Raw genomic sequence first — 21,696 nt, forward strand, 5'->3', positions numbered from 1 at the left:
TTTTTTTTTGTTTGTTTGTAAAAACTATTTGTTAAAGGGTTTTATTATAGTTCACCCAAAAATAAAAATTCAGATGTGTATGACTTTCTTTTATCTGCTGAACATAAATGAAGATTTTTAGAAGAATTTTTCAGCTAGGTCCACACAATGCAAGTGAATGGGTGCCAACATTTTGAAGCTCCAAAAATCACACAAGTCAGCATAAAAGTAATCCATGTGACTCCAGTGGTTAAATCAATATCTTCAGAAGCTATATGATAGGTGTGGGTGAGAAACAGGTCATTTTCACATTCTTCTTCTTGTATTTTTGGTGATTCACATTCTTCATGCATATCGCCCCTTACTGGGCAGAGAGAAGAATTTCAAGCAAATAAGTACTTAAATATGTATGTTTCTCACACATACCCATCATATCACTTCTGAAAATATGGATTAAAACACCGGAGTCATATGGATTACTTTTATGCTGCCTTTATATGCTTTTTGGAGCATCAAAATTGTGGCACCCATTCACTTGCATTGTATGGAACTACAGAGCTGAAATATTCTTCTAAAAATCATCATTTGTGTTCTGCAGAAGAAAGAAAGTCATACACATCTGGGATGGCACGCAGGTGAGTAAATTATGAGAGAATATTAATTTTTGAGTGAACTATCCCTTTAAACAAGGGAACACAATAGACCCACGCTGGCATACATTAAAACAAAGCCCAACTGTATAATGAAGGTAGATTTTGACCGAAAGCTCATGTTGTTACAGGTGGGGGTTTTTTTCTTGCAATGTTACATTCATTATTTTATATGTCTGTTATCAAAAATTATGGTTTGATATTTTTGCATGTTACCATTTACATGTTGTTGTTTCATAATTATTTTACTGTTTAAATATGTATAAATGTTTATAAATATTTTAAAATATAAAATATTTAAATGAAATATACATATTTTAAATACAGATACTTCGTGGAATTTTTTTTTTTTTTTTTTTGATAGTATTTCTTACGTCAAACCAATGTCAATGAACAGCAAATTTTCATTTTAATTTGACACAGCATCTAGAAATAAGTGATGCTCCTGCACAAGGCGCTGAAAAACAGCTAAAAGCAGAGCAATGATTAGAACTAAATGCAGGTGTCTCGAGATGCATTTTAAAAGTTGAAGTTTCATTTTAACTTAAAATAGCATCTAAAAATATGCGACGCTCCTGCGCGAGACACTGAAAAACAGCTAAAGGCAGCACAAGGGATGCATCAAAAAGCAGGTGTCTCAAGATGCATTCTTTTCATCTTGACATGGTGTCTAAAAATAGCGATGCTCCAGCCAGAGAGACTGAAAAATAGCTAAAGGAGGCGCAAAGACTGCAACAGGTGTTTTGAGACGCATTTTTAAAAGTTGACGTTCTTTTTGACTTGACACAGGGTATAAAAAACGCGACGTTACTACGTGAGAGGCTGAAATTACAGCACAAATGCAACAAAATGCAGGTGTTTTGAGACGCATTTTAAGTTAATGTTCTTTTTAACTTGACAAGGCGTCTAAAAAACACGGCGCAACGGTCAAAGACATCGTCGAGCGCGAGCGCATGTTTACATAGATAAACAATAAAAATTAAAATAAATAACAGCGCCGACGGACGCAAATACACGGGTGTGAACGGCCCCTCTGTCAATTATAAGTAGCCTAATTAGTGCGCAAAATTACCTGGAGTGCATATGACGTATTCCGCCTGTCCGAACACTTCAAGGCGATGAAAGCAATACTGTCACACAGGGACATGTGTTTTAATGCACACGGACCGAACACAGCTCCTGCAGGTATGGTTGGAGAGGTGTGGATGCTGCTCAGCAGGTCGGTGATCCACCGCTTGGTATCTACTGCATCCATCAGAAAACGCGCGCTTTCCTCTGGACCCTGAAAAAATTACTTTTTAATCCAAAATCATTTTCTGTATGCTTCCATTTATTTTCAGTACTAAACAAAGATATCTTACATATAAACTCCTCTCAGCTGAGTCTCTTGGTGTGTCCTGATGTATTCCTACTAACTGGATGCCCTGAGCAAAGATTTTCAAGTTTTAACCTCCTTCATTTATCCGAAAATATGAAAAAGACTCCGCCCCCTTGTGACCTCTCCTGGTTTCTCAGCGCTCTTATCTCTAATATAATCTTTCTGGATTACTTATCACGGATGTGTGTGCATGATCTTGAGCTTAGATCCCGGGCTCAAACGTCTAAAATGACATCGCTGAGATGAGCCGCCTTCCGTGCCTCGCTCATTACTGTCATATTAACACCAGTGCGCTTGGGCGTTAATGATCGGTGAACAGTGTTATGGTTTTAGGCTATACACGCTTTCAGATATAGGCCTGAGAGGTGGCCTTCAACGTTTACAGGAATACAGTATTTGAGGGGATCTGGCAGCAAAGTCGTAATCTAACCTGCAGCCTTATTCTTATCTTATCTGTCTGTCTGTCTATCTATCTATCTGTCTGTCTGTCTATTGCTCTTTCTTTCTTTCTTTCTTTCTTTCTTTCTTTCTATCTATCTGTCTGTCTGTCTGTCTGTCTGTCTGTCTGTCTATTGCTCTTTCTTTTCTTTCTTTCTTTCTTTCTTTCTTTCTGTCTGTCTATCTGTCTATCTATCTATCTATCTATCTATCTATCTATCTGTCTATTGCTCTTTCTTTTCTTTCTTTCTTTCTTTCTTTCTTTCTTTCTATCTATCTATCTGTCTGTCTGTCTGTCTGTCTGTATATTGCTCTTTCTTTTCTTTCTTTCTTTCTTTCTTTCTTTCTTTCTTTCTATCTATCTATCTATCTATCTGTCTGTCTGTCTGTCTGTATATTGCTCTTTCTTTTCTTTCTTTCTTTCTTTCTATCTATCTATCTATCTGTCTGTCTGTCTGTCTGTATATTGCTCTTTCTTTTCTTTCTTTCTTTCTTTCTATCTAGCTATCTATCTGTCTGTCTGTCTGTCTACATATCTATCATCTATTTATCTGTCTTCCATTCTATCTATCTATCTATCTATCTGTCTGTCTGTCTCTCTGTCTGTCTGTCTGTATATTGCTCTTTCTTTTCTTTCTTTCTTTCTTTCTTTCTGTCTGTCTATCTATCTGTCTATCTATCTATCTATCTATCTGTCTGTCTGTCTGTCTATTGCTCTTTCTTTTCTTTCTTTCTTTCTTTCTTTCTATCTGTCTGTCTATCTATCTGTCTATCTGTCTATCTATCTATCTATCTATCTATCTATCTATCTGTCTGTCTGTCTGTCTGTCTGTCTATTGCTCTTTCTTTTCTTTCTTTCTTTCTTTCTTTCTATCTATCTGTCTGTCTGTCTGTCTATTGCTCTTTCTTTTCTTTCTTTCTTTCTTTCTTTCTTTCTTTCTTTCTATCTGTCTATCTATCTATCTATCTATCTGTCTGTCTATCTATCTATCTATCTATCTATCTATTCATAGTGATTTTATTGTGAATGTAACCCTTCAGCTATTGTTTCGAAAGTCTTTTCAATTCCTTTCTACGTGTTTTATAATGATTTCATGTGGCTTTAAAAAAGAATTCCTGATGTTTATTATACACCGTTATAACGTGAGCGCACGCTCTTCTCCGGCACGAGCGCAACTGCACTGTCAGCGCATGCGCGCTCAACCACTGGTTCATGTGCAGTGACCGTGCCCGCTTTGATTAAAAAAAACTTTGACGGCATGAGTTGAATTTCAATTGGACTAGATGGTCCTTTGAAAGGGACATTTCTTGAAGACCGCAGCAAGAGTGGCTTTTTTTTTAAAGAAGGATTTGTTGTTAGATGGCAAGAGCGTGTTGTCATGCAGGATTAAAATAACTGCGCTCTCCGTCCACGCGCGTCAGCTGATTTTCTAGTATTGGATTTTATGTGTTCCAATAACAAAGACGTGCAGTACATGACAGGAATGAGGGGAGACAGCAATCATGCCATTAATAGAGGCAAATGGACAACAGCGGCGTGGGCTCTCCAACTTTTCTGCATCTCTCTCCTGACTTCATTCGGGAAAGGGGAAGACGGGTCTTGCCATGGAGCCTTTGATTTATATTTTGTTTTGGATCGGTGAGTTTGACAGTATTTACAATAGCAATAGACAATATAATTCTACATGTTTTATAGGCAGTATGTTTACATATGTTTGTGTTTGAACCGTGCAAACACACACACACACTCTCTCTAATTGAAATATGAATAGAAATTAATAATAACCCCAGTGTTTCCACACCACATGTTTAGTCCTTGTATTTTTACGGACATTTTTTTTTTCTTTGAGCTCTAAAAAACCCTCGCATAGTTCTCAGGAGCCCTTATATGGCCCTGTTTATCTCTCTAAAAGCACCACACGTTCACATCCTTCTAGGTCAGGGAGTGTGTCTGACAACTGGCTGGAGATATATGGATTTGTGGAACAGTTGACAAATCGTTTTGTAAGGTAAGAAACTATAAGTTAGAATCTTTAAGTTCTTTTTTATATAATTAACTAACAAAGTATTAACGTTGTTAGACGGGTTAAAAAGTTTCAGCACTACCACACTCAAGTCCTGCTTGGTACAAGCCACTTGTTCATGGGGTTCAGCTTCTTGCACATGTGTGGCACTAAATATAAACTTAATTGTAGATTACTATGTTTAACTTTAGTCTGTGTATGATGTATGTTTGGATTAGTGTGTGGTATGGTGACCTAGTTCATGCAAGATTGGGTATGAGAGGGCAAAATGTTGAACCTCACAGTAGTAATTTACACCAAGCACTGCACTACTAAACAGTCACAGTGTATATACTATTGGAAAGCATATAATTTTTCTTACCCACAAAGAGAGTAAATTTGACTTTATTGTGTTGTTTTGTTTCATGCAATTCATGATTGATTGTGTTTTTTGTTTTTTTTTCTGAAGCCCGAAGATGAGAGTATCCTTCATAGTCTTTTCCTCAAATGCAGAAGTAATCTTGCCCCTCACCGGAGACAGGTGTGATTTCATTCAGTCTTACAGCAGCATTCTTAGTATATGTAAATCTTAACTGTAAATACAAAGGATATAACATTGTCTCTGGGCTTTTAGGGCAGCTATAGATAATGGTCTGCAAAGGTTGAGCAAGATCAAACCTGCTGGTGAGACTTACATGCATGAGGGGTTAATAAAGGTGAATTCAATATAATAACATGCATATTTTCATTCTACAGTGGCCCCAATAACCATTTGGACACTAAAGCTACACTTAATTTTGAACAGTATATTTTTTATCATTTCAAACCTAGCAAACATCTTTTTGTGAAATATTTTGCATGAATGATGTGCTTGTGTTATCTCTCCTTAAAGTAAATGGCACTTGGTGAAATATTTGAATGTCACAAATGCAATGACATTCAGACATATTTAAATGTGGTTTAAGTGTCCAAATACTTCTAAGTGCCTTAATTGTGAACAATATATCTATTGTTTTATCATTTAAAACCTCACAAACCTTTTTCTTTTTTTTCTTCTTTTCTTAAAAAGTGCACTTGTGGTATTTTTCTTTAAAATAAATGCCACTTAGTGTGATAGTTCTTATCTAATGCAATGACATTCATACATTTTGTAAGTGTGCCCAAGTCCTTTTTGGGACCTCTGTATGTTTGTAGTCATAACAAATACATTTGTTTTAGGCATTAGATCAAATGACTGCCCAGGGCACAAGAGCGTCTAGTATCATTATTGCACTGACTGATGGGAAGCTGGAGGTCTATCCTCATGAACTCGCTGTAAAAGAGGTAAAGCAGCATATGTTTCAATCATGGCCCATGTAGCATAGCACAAACAACATAGGGAGTAACATATGGAAGCATTTATATTATGCGAAATTGTTCAGACTGATAAAATCAATTGAGGCATTTAACTGCACACACAAAAAAAAAATACTAGTAAGATTTACTCAATTTTTGCACAAACTAAAATTTCATGACTTTGATTTAAGTGAGTAAATTTAACATAAACATTTCAGTTAAAACAGTAACTTTTACTTACAAATCTGACATACATGGTCCTTAAATAAAATTTAATCAAATTTTAGTGAACATTTATTAGTACATTTCACATTTTTAACTTTCCTTACAAACACAAGTTTAATCATGCACCACATGACATCAAAGCCTTCCGCAGGGAAGCTTAATGCATGCTATGTAGTTTATTTAAACAACATCACCTTGCATTACTGGCAATATATAGAAGATACAGAGCTAGGCGCACAGACCTAAACACTTGCACAAAACACTATGACGGTACCGACAGATAATTTTTTTTTATCATGAACGGGTAATTTTGAGTAGGAAATTAAATTCAGACTTCAACAGACACGTGGGATAAGCTTAAAAATAAACTTGCCAACCGTGAAACCATGTAAGCTCATTAATTATTCAAGCCCGGTGCATGCTGGGAACACCAGCTTTGAAAAGTTACGTAACATTCACTTAATTGGCTTGCCTGTGAATTTTACTCAAATTAGCAAATAAACACGTTAAGTTTTTCTACTTTAGGACTGATACAGGATGGCACATTGTAAAGATAACAATCAAACAATCATAAATAATATTTACTTTTAAGCTAGAATATTTTTTGTTACACATTTGAATAATTTGAGATTTGAGTACAAATGTAGAATTTACTTATTATTTTTAAGTTCACACTTTAACTTATTTAATGTAGAAAGTACTTAATCTTTTTAGCTATATTTACTTAATCACGTTTTTTCAGTGTTGCTTCCACTTTAAAAATTCCTTTGCATTGCAAATGTAAACATTTGACGTACTGGGTTGATTTAAATATGTACCTTAGGTTGTTAATTAAGTATTAAAGGAATAGTTCACCCAAAAATGAAAATTCTCTCATCATTTACTCATCCTCATGCCATCCTAGATGTGTTTGACTTTTTTTCCCAAAGATTTTTAGAAGAATATCTCAGCTCTGTAGGTCCATACAATGCAAGTGAATGGTGATCAGAACTTTCTAACTCCAAAAATCACATAAAGGAAACATAAAAGTAATCCATGTGACTCCAGTTATACTTTTGTACTCTAAATCTCCACTTTTACTTTCACTTTCAGATGTGAAAATGAAACTAAACAGGCACCATATGTGACTTTCAGATGTAAAAGTGAAAGTGGATATTTAGAGTAAAAAAAGAACTGAAATATTATTCTGTTTCTCACCATCACCTATTATATCACTTCTGAAGATATAGATTTAACCACTGGAGTCTTATGGATTACTTTTATGCTGCCTTTATGTGATTATTTTGAGCTACCAAGGTCTGATCACCATTCACTTGCATTGAGAGGACCTACAGAGCTGAAATATTCTTCTGAAAATCTTTGTTGGTCACACTTATATTAGGTGGCCTTAACTACTATGTACTAACATTAAATACATATAAGACTATGTATTTACTGTGTAACTACATGTTGTTCTGCTAAATGCCCACATTTGCTTCTACTGAGGTTGAGGTATGGGAAAGTTTATGAGTAAGTGTAGGGTTAGGGTTAGGATTAGGGGTTAGAGTTAGGTTTTCGGGTAAGGTTTGGGTTAGGGTTAGGGGTAAATGTAACAGTTTAACTACAAATATAATGAAATGCAAGTACTTTAAATGTAATTAAAATGCAACAACATGTATATACATAATAAGTACATAGTATCAAATGGTTAAGTGCATAGTAGTTAAGGCCACCTAATATAAAGTGGGTTGTCTTCATTTGTGTTCTGCTGAAGAAAGAAAGTCATACACATCTGCGATGGCATGAGGGTGAGTAAATGAGAGAATTTTCATTTTGGGTGAACTATCCCTTTAAGAATCTACTAAATTCACTCCATTTGTTTACACAGGCGGATCAGGCAAGACAGTATGGTGCCCGGGTATATTGTGTAGGTGTAAAGGACTTTGATGCAAACCAGGTAAGACTTTACATAGATAAGGGGATTCTTCTATCATGATCACATGGGAAATTGACATCCTTCCTCTGACTTTTCATGTAACCTGAAATTTATCCAATTCTGCTAAATTACTGACAAGCAGCATCCTCCATCAGTCATTTTTGTATAAATTCAAATGTCTTGACCTTTCCCTGTGGTGCTACTGATAGCGTGTTGGTAAGGTTTAGAGCTGGGGTTGGGTGAGGGCGTATGGTTAATAAATGATGCATTCCTGTTGACTGTATTACATCATTTTAAAACTAAATGACTAAATGTGTGGGGGGATCAAACATATCTGATCTATTTACTCTAAACTTCATACCACTCATAAAAACAATAGAGGATGATTTAAAGCATTGGATGAACTTGCCACTCTCCCTCGCAGGACGGATCGCTAAAGTTAAAATGTCTATTCTACCCAAAGTCACAATGACCCCAGTACAACCAACCACTAAATGGATTGACTCTTTGCACACCTTAATATCTAAATTCTATTGGAAAAATAAAAAACCCAAAATAAAATTACATACACTCCAAAACAGCAAAGAACAAGGAGGACAGAGCAGAACCAAAAAGGAAAAAGTGATTACACTTAAACTTGATATAGATTACATATTACGCTATCTATTTATTTGTTTTTTTTTTTTTTTTTTGTATTTGGTTAAATGTTTATTTTGTGAATTGTATTTGTTTTTGGTTAAATGTTATTTTGTGAGTTGTATATAGCAATACAAAAAAAAGAAAAAGAAAAGAAAGAACACCTTAGCAACAGCATAGCAATGCCCTAGTAAACCCCCTAGCATCTACATGGGCAAGCATATTCTTTAGAAACTTTTAAATATGGATTCTAGCATTCTATCTTGGCTGGATCTATTCTAGTTGTTCTTCAGTAGATTGCTGATAATTGCCATCATGGGATTGTAGTGTTCATGACAATGTGCATTAGTAACAGTGTCACAGAGAGATCCATTATATTGAGTTTAGTGGATGTCTGGGCAGGAAGCTGTGTGTAATTGGATTATGCAGAGCACACATCTGGCTCGTTTTACATTAGCATGAGATCGATTCTTTGTCCTGGGAGATGTTAGCAGGATTGCTGCAAGAAATAACAGCTACACAGATTTGTTGTTCTTAAAATAAAATATATATAGATATCACTGTGAAAAAATTATTTTCCTAATCAGTATTTTATTTATTTTTTGTCTTATTTTCCAGTAAATTTACTTGACAGGCAAAATTCTGCAAGATATTAATAATGATTTATTTATTTATTTTTTGCAAAGATGTCTGTGAATTGCTATGATTAATTTAATATTTGTTTTGATTCTCTGTAAATGTAACATGTTTTCATTGTAAGCTTATAGATATTGCAGACAGCAAAGATCAAGTGTTTCCTGTTGTGGATGGATTCCAAGCACTCAAAACCATCGTAAATTCGGTGAGGCTGAATATAAGTAAGCCAAAGAGACATTTATAATATGTGGTATATATTTGATTTTGATGCCTTCTGATTGACCTGTATTTACTGTATGTTTACAGATTTTAAAGAAATCATGTATAGAGATTTTTAACGTGGAGCCCTCCAGCATTTGTGTGAATGGTACGAAACAATATTCATCTAAACTGATTTTGTCCTTTTGAACATGAGATCTTGGTTAACGTCTGTGTAAACACTGTGTTTTAGAATCTTTCAACATTGTCCTGAGAGGACGGGGATTCACGCAGGGAAGAACCTCAGAGGGTGTGGTCTGCACTTTATTTGTCAATCAACAGGAGCCCTATAGTAAGCCATTCAATGCATTCAATGCATTCCATATAAATCTTCAGCTTTTACACACATCAGATTATCAAAACTAAACAAGACCCTCTATTACAAGGACTCTTGACAAAACAAGACTTATAATTCACCTTCCCATTCAGCACATGAATTAGTGACATGGTGAGCCACATTGGCCTCAAGGGAATCTGGTCCTAAAACACTCTTATTGTTGTGTATGTAGCCACATCCTTAAATGCATAGTTTACCCACAGAGGAAAATATTGTCATCATTTATTCATCATTTACCCTCATGTTGTTCCAAACCCTGTGACATTCTTTCTTCAGTAGAACACATTGCAACTTAAATTTTTGGTGTGTTCATCACTCAGAGCTAATGAATGGCTTCAGAAGACTTGGAATATAGCGTACAAGTTGAATAGAATGCTTTTATGATAGTTTTATGCTGCTTATGGTGACGACCCCAGTCTCCTTTCACTTTCATTATATGGACAAGAGCGGCCAGGATACTCTTCATAAATTCTCCTTTTGTGTTCCACGGAAGAAAGAAAGTCCAACATGAGCACATGGGAAATCAACATGCAGCTTCCGAAAGTTCATGTAACCTGAAATCGACCTGATACTGCAGAATTAGTGAAAAGCGCTATTAATTCACTATCAGACATTATGCATCAGTTTGAACATGTTTACCTTTTCCTGCTATGCTACTGCAATCTCTGCAACACTGATTCTGGTTCCGTGGCAACCAGGAAGTAATTGCGTTCACATAAACAATAGTGAGCGTGATTCGGAGGTTGTCATTTTGCTCTAAAACTACATATTTACTCCACTGATGGTTTGGTTTAGGGCTGGGGTTTGGGTTAGTGAGTAGGGTTAATAAAATATGCATTCCTGTTGAATGAACTACATCATTTACAACTGAAAAAACTCGCTTTTGGCGCCACCCTGTGGACATTTCCCCTTAACAATACTTCCAGCTTTGGTCACTGGGGGCAGTAGTTCGATTTACAGTAAGCGTGGACCGATTTCAGCAGAAGAACTTTTGTCCTCCTGTCACCAAATTCATAGTGTGATCAGTCTAGAAAGTCATATGGTTCTGGAACAAAATTTTTGGTCAAACTATGCCTTAAAAAGGGGCCTTTTTGTTTCAGTCTGCATTTGGCATTTTACAAGAATCTCACGCTGCTCTCTCTTCCTTATAGATGAGAGGCCGAGTATAGTGAAGGATAATTACGTGCTGTGTTCAGCTCCAGTGTTGACCGAGGTTGGACAGTAAGTGGCATTCCTCCAGTTTCTGTCAAGAACAGTGGCTATCCATTCACAAAGCTACAGCTGTTACAAGTCGGCAGTCAAAGGGAACGAGTTCATCATCTTTTTCCCGGGGGTTTCTAACTTAGTTTCTGTTTATAGCTTAGCTAATAGTCAACTGATAAGGCGCAGGCACAGTGCAAGGCAGTATCGCAGAAACAAAGCAACATTTGTGACGACAGCACATTTTTGTTTGCCATGGTGCACTGGCTGTGAGAGACACAAAAAATGACCAACTAATGTTTCTTCATTGCTTTTCCTCATTGTCAAGCCTATTTTGAACAACCAGAAGAAAGAGCCTTAATTCATCTTGTTTAAAAAAATATTTTTGCACAGTGGTGTTGGCCTGCCTGTCTTGACTATCAATGCTCCACCCATGGAATTTATACATGTAATAACAGACTTTTCCTCTCTCAACAGCTCAATCGATGTGCTCATTAGTCTAAATAATGGCCAGTCTTTCATTTCAAGTCCAATCACAATATATGCCACCACTTGTGTAAGTACACATGAATCCCATTTTAATACATTAATTTGCTAAAACATTTAGTAATTACCACAATCAACATTAAATAGATGAAAAAGGAATCATGTTTGCTTAAAGAAAACTTTAAATCAACTTTAATGCATTTACTTTTTAAAGGGGTATTTCACCCAAAAATGAAAATTCTCTCATCATTTACTCATCTTCATGCCTTCCCAGATGTGTATGATTTTCTTTCTTCTGCAGAACACAAACAAAGATTTTTAGAAGAATATTTCAGCTCTGTAGGTCCTCACAATGCAAATGAATGGTGATCAGAACTTTGTAGCTCCAAAAATTCCGTAATGGAAATAAATGTATTATGCTGTTTCATGTTGTCTTTACTGACGGCACTGCAAAGCAGAAAATAAATGTAATGTATTTATTTTTAATTGTATCAATTAATTATTATTATTATTATAATTTTTAAGAAAACATGTAGAAGAAACACTAGTAGATGAAATGGGTTTTTAAATAAATAGTTTTAATGATCGCAACATAATTTTTATGATTATCAACATGTTTGTAATATGACAAACATAATTATTAAGGTTATCGTTTTCATTGTTTATAGTCTGATGGGCTGGTAGTGGCCATTGTCATCCTGGTACTGCTGGTGCTGTTGGGTCTAATTGTGCTCTGGTGGTTTTGGCCTCTCTGCTGCACTGTGGTATAACAATCTGTTCTTTTCCACATATTTTTGTGACTGAAAGTATATTAATGCAGTATTAATATACATTAGGGCTGATTTTGTCCTCACCTCACAGGTAATCAGGGATCCACCCCCATCTCTCCCTCCGCCAACACGACCAATACCTGTAGGTAAACTATAAGCCTATAAGTTTATATATATATATATATATATATATATATATATATAGGCAGCCAAAAGTTTGGAATAATGTACAGATTTTGCTGTTATGGAAATACATTTTTACTTTTATTCACCAAAGTGGCATTCAGCTGATCACAAAGTACTGTCAGGACATTGCTGATGTAAAAAACAGCACCATCACTATTTGAAAAAAGTCATTTTTGATCAAATATAGACAGACCCCATTTCCAGCAGCCAGCTTTTGGCTGCCAGTGTGTATATATATATATATATATATATATATATATATATATATGTGTATAGCTGTTTAAGTATCTTACTTTATGTGTTTCTTTATCTTATAGGAACCTGAGATTGACCCTTTGCCAAAGAAAAAATGGCCCACAGTGGATGCATCATATTATGGTGGCAGAGGGCCGGGTGGTATTACACGCATGGAGGTAACTCAGAGAACATTTTAAAATACAGTCCATTTAATTGCAAATTTCTGATAGTAGAATTGTTGATCTGAGAGTTGTCATTACTAGTTATAGACCTATATATCAAAATTTGAGATTATTGATCAGTAAGTGTTAGTGCACATTTTCTGTTTTCAAATATTTTTTGTGAATTTTGAGTAAATATTGTTAAAATAAGTTTATATTCATATTTATATTCAGCCAAATTTTGTGTAAATCTTATTTGCCAACATTAAATTGTTATTTGTGTATGTATATTGATATACAGTACATATATGCATTTTATCGGCCATCCTGCTGTCTAGATATTGGTATCTGCATCGGCCATTAAAAAAACCCAGATCAGTCGACCACTAGTAATTCACTACCACTATCAAGACAACATGATCACAGGGGGGCCTGGGTAGCTCAGCAAGTAAACTACTACGCTGACTACTACCACTGGAGTCGCGAGTTTGAATCCAGGGCGTGCTGAGTGACTCCAGCCAGGTCTCCTAAGCAACCAAATTGGTCCGGTTGCTAGGGAGGATAGAGTCACATGGGGTAACCTCCTCGTGGTCACTATAACGTGGTTCGCTGGGGCGCGTGGTGAGTTGTGCGTGGATGCCGCGGAGAATAGCGTGAAGCCTCCACACGTGCTAGGTCTCCGCGGTAACACGCTCAACAAGCCACATGATAAGATGCACAGGTTGATGGTCTCAGACGCGGAGGCAACTGAGATTCGTCCTCCACCACCCGAATTGAGGCAAGTCACTACGCCACCACAAGGACTTAGAGCGCATTGGGAATTCCAAATTGAAAAAAAAAAGACAACAAGATCACATTGGAGCTCAACATTTTGCTACCGAATGTTTCGGTACCCTGACATTGAGCCCATTCTGCTGAGTTACTTACAAGCACTCCCATCAGAAATCTTTTCGGCAAGTCAAATGTTTTCAGCTTTTCCTGTGGCGCTACTGATAGCACATTGCGCATACAGCCTCAGAGACACAGGTTCTGCTCCCATGCAAACCAGTAAGTACACGATTTGTTTGTTGCAGTTTCGCTCTAAAATTTCATTTCTACTCCATTGATGGTGAGGTTTAGGGTTGGGGTTTGGGTATGGGCATATGGTTCATAAAATATGCATTATAAAATATGCAGCTAGAGAATTTTGGTAAACTCTGATTTTAGCTGAAGAACTTTCGACCTACTGTTGCTGAATTCACAATGAGATCAGTCTGATCAAGATGAACAGCAGAGAGGTTTTTTTAAATCAATCCTCCAACTCTTAGATACCTAATGAAAAAAAGTATATGGATATACACTGAAGCTTACAACATCCACAGGTTCGCTGGGGTGAAAAGGGCTCTACAGAGGAAGGGGCGCGGTTGGAGAAAGCCAAAAATGCTGTAGTCAAAATGCCGGAGGAGGAGTTTGAAGAGCCTGTAATTAAACCCCCACCCAGACCACCACCAATATATCATGCCCCGGTCCCAGACAAATGGTACACTCCCATTAAAGTAAGCATCCTGACAGCACTCATTTTATTAAAACTTATACATTGACTCTTGTGTTGTTTGAGGATTGTTGTGATAACGTAAGAATCATGCATATTGTAGTTTTTCATCATAATTGCTGTGTATAGTGATGTCATTCTATGTATTTTTGTCAAATTTTGTGTTTTTTGTTGGATGTTGTGCAATTATTAGGGACGATTTGATGCTATATTGGCATTGCTGTGTAGACAGTACGACAGAGTTGCTATCATGAGACCTACAGCAAATGACAAGGTATGGTTGTCATGTTAAACATTTTAACATTAAATCCTATTATCAACACAAAACAAATTGCACTGAAATTGTTTCATTGGGAAAGGAGTAATACATTTTTTCCTCAAACTTTAGGCTCTTAAATTACATAGGAATATGTAAAGGAAACATTCAATTGATGAAAAATCTGCCTTTGATACTCTTAAAGGACTTGTTATGTAGACACAAGCAGAAACACAGTTTACATGTGATCAGTCAGATTTGAAAAGGATCAGTCAGTGGTCCCTTGCCTAAATGGGAAGCTGCCTTCTAAGGGCCCATTCAGACCGAACACATTCTTGCATTAACAAATGTAGGCCACATCCACACTAATATGCTTGTGTTCAAAAATGCATTTTTCTGGCTACGTTTATGCCTTAGGCATTTTCCTTAACCGAAAACGGAGACTTTCGAAGACGCTCTCAATAATCGCATACTTTGGAAAACAATGATGTTAGAAAACGAAATACTGAGTTTTCAAACTTAAACAGGCAGCAGTTAGTGCGACTGGAGAAATTCACTTGCAGCCCCTGTACGATCAGCACTGGTGCCCTGCAGGTATGTGTGCTCTCCCCACTACTCTTCTCCCTGTACACAAATGACTGCACTACCAAGGACCCCTCTGTCAAGCTCCTGAAGTTTGCAGACGACACTACTGTCATCAGCCTCATCTGAGATGACGATGAGCCTGCATACAGAAGGGAGGTTGAACAGCTGGCTGTCTGGTGCAGTCAAAACAACCTGGAGCTGAACATGCTCAAAACAGTGGAGATGATTGTGGAATTTATGAGGAACACCCCAACACTGTCCCCCCTCACCATTCTAAACAGCACTGTGGCAGCAGTGGAGTCATTCAGGTTCCTGGGCACTACCATCTCACAGGACCTGAAGTGGGAGACTCACATTGACTCCATTGTGAAAAAGCCCCAGCAGAGTTTATACTTCCTTCACCAGTTGAGGAAGTTCAACCTGCCACAGGCGCTGCTGATACAGTTTTACTCAACGGTCATTGAGTCTGTCCTCTGCACTTCAATAACTGTCTGGTTTGGTTCAGCTACGAAATCGGACATCAGAAGATTACAAAGGACAGTTCGGACTGCTGAGCGGATTATTGGTTGCCCCCTGCCCTCTCTTCAAGAACTGTAAACATCCAGAGTGAGGAAAAGGGCTGGAAAAATCACTCTGGACCCCACTCGACCAGCCAACTACCTCTTTGAACTTTTGCCTTCTGGCCGGCGTTACAGAACACTGAGCACCAGAACTGTCAGGCACAGGAACAGTTTTTTCCCTCAGGCTATCCATCTCATGAACAGTTAAAACTGCCCCATTGAGCAATAACTATGTGCAATACACAGCTTAGTCTATTTATATTTATCCAACATATCCTTCCGTATATACTGTTTATATATATATATATATATTGTCTTATTGTGTATTTCCATACATAGTTATATTTTCTATTCGTTTTTTATTTTTATTCAATTTTTTTATTAGCTCTGTCTTGTTATTGTATTGTTTGTGCACTGGAAGCTTCTGTCACCAAGACAAATTCCTTGTATGTGTAAGCATACTTGGCAATAAAGCTCATTCTGATTCTGATTCTTCTGAAAAGCGAGACTTGGCGCCAAAGTCAAAGATGTTAGTCTAGTGCATGTGTAAGGAAAATAATTAAACGTAAAAAGGACGGATGCAAAAATGCTCCTAAAGGGGCATTTTAATTGAAATGGAACCTCACAAGTGACCAATTTGAAACATACATAGGCTCGTACTAATAGCGGTTCTCACATGAATTGAATGAGAGATTCAACTCACAATTGATTGCACTACAAATTGATGTTAGCATGTTGCTAAGCTAATGATTCTTTACTCTACGAAGAACGTACAAACATTAGGTAAAAACTTTTTTTGGTATTCAATATATTACATTTAAAATTGAAATTTTTCCTGTTGATCTCGTGGCATCTTGGCGTCTCATGGCATCTTGTTCATAAAGCATACTTGTGATGCTGGCTTAGAATTTAACCAAAGGAAGTTATCTTTAGAAGGCAGCATAATGTTTCTACCTACCTTTTGGAACAACGTCAGTAGTGTGCCTATGATGCCTTCAAATGTTATCTAGTTAGGCAGCTCACTAGATTTAGGAATGGAGCCATGGCTGGCTCTAAGGGGGAGCTAGGGGGGCATTGCACCCCTAGATATTCTTTGTGCCCCTAGAAACACCCCCCACTAATGTCTGTATGTGCTGCTCAAACTGGTCAGGAGCTGACCCTCAAACACACGTCACTATTATAATCATTAGTTTGGCCTGACTGTCACAGCTCAAGTTGTCATTGATGTGGCCCTCATCTGCCACTTCACTGCCGAGAGTGACCTCTGACCTCTCACTGATTTCACTGTCACACTTAGTTTAGGATTAACTGAAATGTTCTTCTCAGGGCACAATGGGAATATTGTTAAAGTGTTTGACTGTGGACAGTAATATGATCTTGGCACAGATGTGCTTAGACTCCTGTATATAACATTTATTGTGTAAACATACAGTAATACAGTGGGGTCCACAACTGTGAGACCAGTTGTGCAAATGCTTCTACTTTGCTTTTTCTATTTTTATTTAAAACAGATTCAGCAGAAAATCACAGATTTTCAATGTGGTCTCAGACTTTGGACCCCCATATTTTATATAATACATACAATATTTATATATCTAAATAATGTATTATACAAATATTTTAATTCACTGGCACTTATTGAGATTTCTAATAACTTAATCACTTTCTGCATGCCTTTTCTTAAAGGGATAGTTCACCCAAAAATGAAGATTCTCTCATCATTTACACACCCTCATGCCATCCCAGATGTGTATGACTTTTTTCTTCTGAAGAACACAAACGAATATTTTTAGAAGAATATGTCAGCTGATCTGTTGGTTCATACACTGCAAGTGAATGGTGTCCTGAACTTTGAATCTCCAAAAAGCACTTAATGGCAGCATAAAAGTAATCCAAACGACTCCTGTGGTTTAATCCATGTCTTCTGAAGTAATATGATAAGTGTGGGTGAGAAACAGATCAATATTTAAGTCCTTTTTTACAATGAATCTCCCCTTTCACTTCCACTTTCCACACTTCTTTTGTTTTTGGCCGATTCACATTCTTCGTGCATATAGCCACCTACTGGTTGGGCTGGTCAAAGGTGGAGATTTATAGTAAAAAAGGACTTAAATATTGATCTGTTTCTTACCCACATCTATCATATTGCCTCAGAAGACATGGATTAAACCACTGGAGTCTTATGGATTACTTCTAATATGCCTTTATCTAATTTTTGGAGCTTAAAAATTCTGGTCACCATTCACTTGCATTGTATTGACCTATAGAGCTGAAATATTATTCCAAAAAAATCTTAATTTGTGTTCTGCAGAAAAAAGAAAGTCATACACATTTGGGATGGCATGAGGTTGAGTAAATGATGAGAGAATTTTCATTTTTGGGTGAACTATCCCTTTAAAATGCATATTTCTTTGCACCAATTTTTCTCATATTTTTTCTATCACATTTTTCTCATATTGTTCCCTGCTTTACCTGTTCGAACCAAGTCTAATACAACAGAACAACACAAAAGTGTAATATTTTCAAGATGTTTTGCATCAAAAATATTCACACCAAGTCTGATTCCAAATCATGATTCCCAGCATTCTCTGAAATTCCCAAAATTAATTGTTTGGCATCTGAACAATTACAAAATGTACCTAGCTTCTGAATTAAAAAATAAATAAATCACTCAATTTGAAGGTGTTCATAGAGATGCACTTAAAAATATGCATGTTTTTTTTCATGGCAAAGGTTCAGACTTGGTGTAAATAGGCCTTAATTTTCAATGTTGATACCTCTTCTACAGTCATGCTGTAATCATGGTACAGTATCTGTCCAAACATGGTTTGTCAAGCATTAGTTTTGCTTAATCATCCTGCCCGGCATCCATTAATGCAGCTTCCTTACCACCAATTAAAATCAAATCGCTTTCAGTTGAATTCAATTACTCTAAATTATCGTTCATGTCACCATGACAAAATATTGTCAAAACAATAAATTTTTACATATGAGTTGTATAAAAAAAAATCCACTGTGGATGATTTATCATCAGTACTGAGTTATTGTGATATGGACTAGTTAAGTGAGTGGTGGAAGACCTTTCACCAGTCTCAAACTGAGGGCATAGGCAGTAACGTGAGGGCGAGAAATTAGGAGATCCACTTTGTCATATTTCACATTTATAAGAGATAATGGGGTAAAGAGCAATGGTGGAGATGGAGTGAAATTGTAAGAGGGGGTGGTGGGATGCTCCTTCATTATAGATCTGTAATGTAGAGTAACATCCTGCTTTTTTGTATGTCTTTCAGGGGCGCTGCATCAAATTCACTCGGGTTCAAAGACAATGATTGATCAAATATGATGTGTCCTTTCCTTAAAAGTAGGACTTTTATGAGGACTTCTCATAAATGCCATTTAGAAAACCTAGAACATTAATTTACCTTTAAATACTGTATGTAGAGTTAATAACAGATGTCTGAATTGTTATTGTCACTTTTCAGGTATTTTCATACAAGAAGGACTGGGGACACTGCAGCCGGATGGATACATAGGGCAAAACGGCAGCTTTTGTCTCGACATGAGATGTTTTTAGACTTCGAATCTTTTGTAAGCTTGGTCGATAGAGGTCGACGTTAGCGTCCAACGATAGAGAGTGCTTCCAGGGTGGAGTATAAACTTAAGGTCAATGTTTAAGGTCTATGGTCAAAGGTTCATAATAGTCCAAAAACAAAAAGCTGGATAACCATGGCACTCTTATTCATTAAAAAGCCTTTATTATCACATGACTTAATACAAAAGTGAAAACAGCTCTCCTATGCATTTCGGCATGAGCCTTCCTGAGGGAGAGTAACAAACAAGCTTCACACAGGTGAGAATAATATCAATCATTTAGTAAGTCACATGATCAACTTGTTAACTATAGTGTTAAGCAGTCGCTGTTGTTACTTGTTTTTGTACTCAAAGAGAATATTACAAATACTACACTAAACAAAAAGCAAATAAACAAACAAACTTATATATATATATATATTATAAATAAGGACTAAAATCCAAATCTTTTTGGAGAGTTTTGAACTTATACCCTCTGTTTAAAAAGAGTTTTTCTAAGATTTATCCTCAAAATTGCTATTTTTGGATATACAAGTTATATGCTGTGAAATATCCTGGATTGAATGAGAATTTGGGTTTTAGTCCTTATATATATATATATATATACATTACCGGTCAAAAGTTTTGAAACACTTGACTGAAATGTTTCTCATGATCTTAAAAATCTTTTGATCTGAAGGCGTATGCTTAAATGTTTGAAATTAGTTTTGTAGACAAAAATATAATTGTGCCACCATATTAATTTATTTCATTATAAAACTAACATTTAATTAAAAAAGAAAAAGTTTTGAAATTGATGACTTGGACCAAATAATACAGAAAAGCAGCCACTAAGTGTCCAACATAGATGGGAACTCCTTCAATACTGTTTAAAAAGCATCCCAGTGTGATACCTCAAGAAGTTGGTTGAGAAAATGTCAAGAGTACATGTCTGCAAAATCTAGACAAAGGGTGACTACTCTGAAGATGCTAAAATATAACAGTTTTGATTTATTTTGGATTTTGTTTAGTCACAACATAATTCCCATAGTTCCATTTATGTTATTCCATAGTTTTAATGACTTTATTATTATTCTAAAATGTGAAGAAAAAAATTATAATAAAGAACGAGTAAGTGTTTCAAAACTTTTGACCGGTAGTGTGTGTGTGTGTGTATATATATATATATATATATTATAAGTGGTTGTTTTTCTTGTTTTTTGCTTTTTGTTTAGTGTATTATTTGTAATATTCTCTTTGAGTACGAAAACAAGTAACAATAGTGAATGTTTAACACAATAGTTAACAAGTTGATCATGAGACTTACTAAATGATATATTACTCTTACTTCTGTGAAGTTTGTTTGTTATTCTCCCTGTGGAAAGCTCACGCCGAAACGCGCAGGAGAGCTGTTTTACCTTTGTATTAAGCCATGTGATAATAAAGGTTTTTTTATTAATAAGAGTGCCATGGTTATACAGCTGTTTGTTTTTGGACAAAAAATCTATACTGCTGAATTATTTCTGCATGCCTTTTAATAGTGAACTCGCTGATTTTATAACAATTAATTTTAAATGTTGTGTAAGCATGATGGAAAAAAAATCAATAATGTGCCTTTTTTCAAGTGTATTAAGTGTGTGATGTAAAGGAAAGAAAATGGCACTCATTATTTAATCAATATTTCGGTTAATTTGAAGAGATGTTAATTATTTTTGTAGTTAATTAGTTGAGAATTTGATTGTTCTATTTTTGTTCTTGTATTTATGGTCTGTTTTAATTGATATGCTACATATCACAAATTATTTGTTAATATCATACATGGCATTAAACAGCTGAAATGCATTAAAACAATTTAAATACATAATATCTTGAGAGTATGGTTTATAATGTCATAAATGATTGTAAATCATTATGCTTGTCAAATCAGTCAAAATGTAAAAGCCTAGTACATTATTTTAAAAAGAAAAATCTAAAATGTCTTTCTATGATTTACTCTGTACGCATGTTAATTTATGAGGTGATACAATAAACACTGAATTCTTGTGATGATTACTCAAATTACTCTGACCACAATGTGTGATAACACACACTATATTGCCAAAAGTATTCGCTCATCTGCCTTTAGACGCATATGAACTTAAGTGACATCCCATTCTTAATCCATAGGGTTTAATATGACGTCGGCCCACCCTTTGCAGCTATAACAGCTTCAACTCTTCTGGGAAGGCTTTCCACAAGGTTTAGGAGTGTGTTTATGGGAATTTTTGACCATTCTTCCAGAAGCGCATTTGTGAGGTCAGACACTGATGTTGGACGAAAAGGCCTGGCTCACAGTCTTCACTCTAATTCATCCCAAAGGTGCTC

At 36.1% G+C, this 21,696-nt stretch overlaps 1 protein-coding gene across 2 annotated transcripts; it reads left to right on the plus strand.

Moving 5' to 3' along the window:
- The first annotated feature begins 3,379 nt into the window (after positions 1-3,379).
- Positions 3,380-19,525, plus strand: LOC127432378 (anthrax toxin receptor 2-like). 2 transcript variants are annotated; one of them, XM_051683366.1, is made up of 18 exons: positions 3,380-4,084; positions 4,359-4,454; positions 4,918-4,989; positions 5,083-5,164; positions 5,667-5,771; positions 7,876-7,944; positions 9,320-9,400; positions 9,502-9,562; positions 9,647-9,745; positions 10,942-11,011; positions 11,468-11,546; positions 12,145-12,240; positions 12,338-12,388; positions 12,750-12,845; positions 14,192-14,365; positions 14,555-14,635; positions 19,053-19,123; positions 19,245-19,525. In XM_051683366.1, the coding sequence occupies exons 1-17, from the start codon at positions 3,891-3,893 to the stop codon at positions 19,089-19,091; spliced, it is 1,545 nt and encodes a 514-aa protein (XP_051539326.1). In that variant the 5' UTR covers positions 3,380-3,890; the 3' UTR covers positions 19,092-19,123; positions 19,245-19,525. The 2 variants fall into 2 exon arrangements, with proteins under 2 accessions (XP_051539326.1, XP_051539328.1); XM_051683368.1 differs by having other exon boundaries at positions 3,381-4,084; positions 4,383-4,454.
- Positions 19,526-21,696: the final 2,171 nt, after the last annotated feature.

The sequence above is a fragment of the Myxocyprinus asiaticus genome, chromosome 42 (assembly GCF_019703515.2).
Source record: "Myxocyprinus asiaticus isolate MX2 ecotype Aquarium Trade chromosome 42, UBuf_Myxa_2, whole genome shotgun sequence".
In the NCBI taxonomy this organism is placed as follows: Eukaryota; Metazoa; Chordata; class Actinopteri; order Cypriniformes; family Catostomidae; genus Myxocyprinus; species Myxocyprinus asiaticus.

Excerpts from the sequence above, each read along its gene's own strand:
- LOC127432378 (XM_051683366.1), top strand. The coding sequence starts at position 3,891 with ATGTGTTCCAATAACAAAGACGTGCAGTACATGACAGGAATGAGGGGA. Across the intron at positions 4,085-4,358 it reads TTATATTTTGTTTTGGATCG|CACCACACGTTCACATCCTT; the intron begins GTGAGTTTGACA and ends TCTCTCTAAAAG. Across the intron at positions 12,389-12,749 it reads CGCCAACACGACCAATACCT|GAACCTGAGATTGACCCTTT; the intron begins GTAGGTAAACTA and ends TTTATCTTATAG.